At 32.7% G+C, this 1781-nt stretch overlaps 1 protein-coding gene across 1 annotated transcript in view; it reads left to right on the top strand.

Annotated features, from left to right (window-relative positions):
- LOC119588597 (ATP-dependent RNA helicase A protein-like) overlaps window positions 1-1781 on the top strand; it is a 19877-nt gene that overhangs the window by 6786 nt on the left and 11310 nt on the right. Inside the window, exon 6 of the mRNA XM_037937240.1 lies at window positions 1665-1711. Coding sequence (XP_037793168.1) covers window positions 1665-1711 — 47 coding nt within the window. The remainder of the gene's footprint in view (window positions 1-1664; window positions 1712-1781) is intronic.

Here is a 1781-nt window from a genome sequence, read left to right as displayed (position 1 = left end):
GTTAGATATAATTTTTTTTTATGAATTATTATTTTAGTCCTAGTAAGATGAGGAAAGATTTTTAGGTATTATTAACAAATGTTTTATATTCATTTTTTCCTTTTGTCTGCAAAAATATACTTAAAAGGCTGTTAACTTTTCCCTGACAGTCTTGGGGGAATAATAGATACAGGTTGTGAAGAAAAAAAACTTAGGTATTCTTGTAGAGACATATTGATAGGGTATCAGTATGTCCAGACTTGGATACCTTGTAGTGGCTTTATGTAGCAAATCTGGCTCATATGTACTGCAAGGATTGAGCCCCAGTTGGTTTTCTGAGATCTTTGGTACTGCCTTTTCAACCTGACTTGATGTTTACAGGTTCTAAAGGCAGTGGTATTTTTTATTTTCTTCTCTCTCATCACTGTATGAGAGAAAAAGAAAAGGGTTTGAATATAATACACAACTGTGCTTGTGAGGGACACTGCTCGTGGTGATCAGACATTTGTAAGGGAATAGAAGTTGAGCTCAGTTATGTGCTATCTGGGCTCGACTTGTTCCTTGTTGCCTTACCAGCCTATGTAAAAACTTGTGGCAGATAGAATAGTGTGATATGTAGGTTTTTTGGAGTATGTATCTTTTTATTGTATTTATTTTTGAAAACAAGTCATAAAGATATCTTGTTTTGCAAAAAAATATTTATGAAGTGCTTTAATATTCTTGGATATTGTTTGCAGTCAAGCTTAAACAAAAAGACCGTGCACTCTTGTTTAGCTTTGTAAATGTTTGGGGCTTAATTTTGAGGCTGGATAAATTATATATCACGAGCAGTGTTCCCCACAGGCAGCAGATGATGGTTCTCTACACCTGAAAGAACCGACTTTCTCGTTTGCTTTTTGAAAGGTAAGTACTTACAGAGGTTGTAACTTTGTGTTCTTCCCCTTGCTCTGTTTTTCTTTTTTAGTTACATGAATATTGTAACTTTCTCATTGCACAACTATAGAATCCTGCAGCATTCAGTCCTTTTTATTAGTTAATTGAAGAAACCATTATTAACTTCTCTCTCTGGGTAAGAGATGTAATGAAGGCCTGGAACACAATAAAATAATTTCTTTGTATAAAAATACTTTACATAGTTTTGTGATTCAAATACTATTCAAAAGTGTTGTTAGACTTTAAATATTCTTTTGATATATAACAGGAAACATACAAGTGAGTACAATGAAAGAGTTAGAAGATCAATTTATGCTTCAGATTTAATTTCTGTAATAACTTGTAACCTTCATCCTTGAAAATTGAGTCAGATGATTTTGATATTTTTATCAAGCTTATAATAATTTTTCTTTAGCTTAATAATTTAGTAAATAAAAAATACAGGTTAGCTTTGAAAATGGATTGACATATAGAGGCTTAATGTCAGCCTTAATTACTCACAAAAATGGAGTTAAAGCCATTAGGACTGATCTTGGAGATCATATATGAATAAGAGTAAAATGTTTGCATAGCTGTGCTAAAGATTTAAGAATTTGTGGGCTGTAAAATGGAAATGAGAAAAACTCCATTCTTTGTGTTAAGTTGCCCTTTTGTTAAGTAACTAGCATAAAAGCATGCTTTTTGATGTGTGGAATTAGAGATTGTCCATGTGTGTATCATTTTTTAATTTTACTCTCTGGCTTTCCTGACAGGAGCTTCGTAGCTCAAATGTCATTTTACGTCAAGCAACTTGGGAGAGGTATGTAATGGATGTTTTTGTTCATTTTGGTGTGGTGTGGTTTGCACAGATTTGCATATTTTAGTTGATT

This window comes from Penaeus monodon, chromosome 24, assembly GCF_015228065.2.
Source record: "Penaeus monodon isolate SGIC_2016 chromosome 24, NSTDA_Pmon_1, whole genome shotgun sequence".
NCBI classification, from domain to species: domain Eukaryota; kingdom Metazoa; phylum Arthropoda; class Malacostraca; order Decapoda; family Penaeidae; genus Penaeus; species Penaeus monodon.
This window is presented reverse-complemented; position numbering and strand designations above follow the sequence as displayed.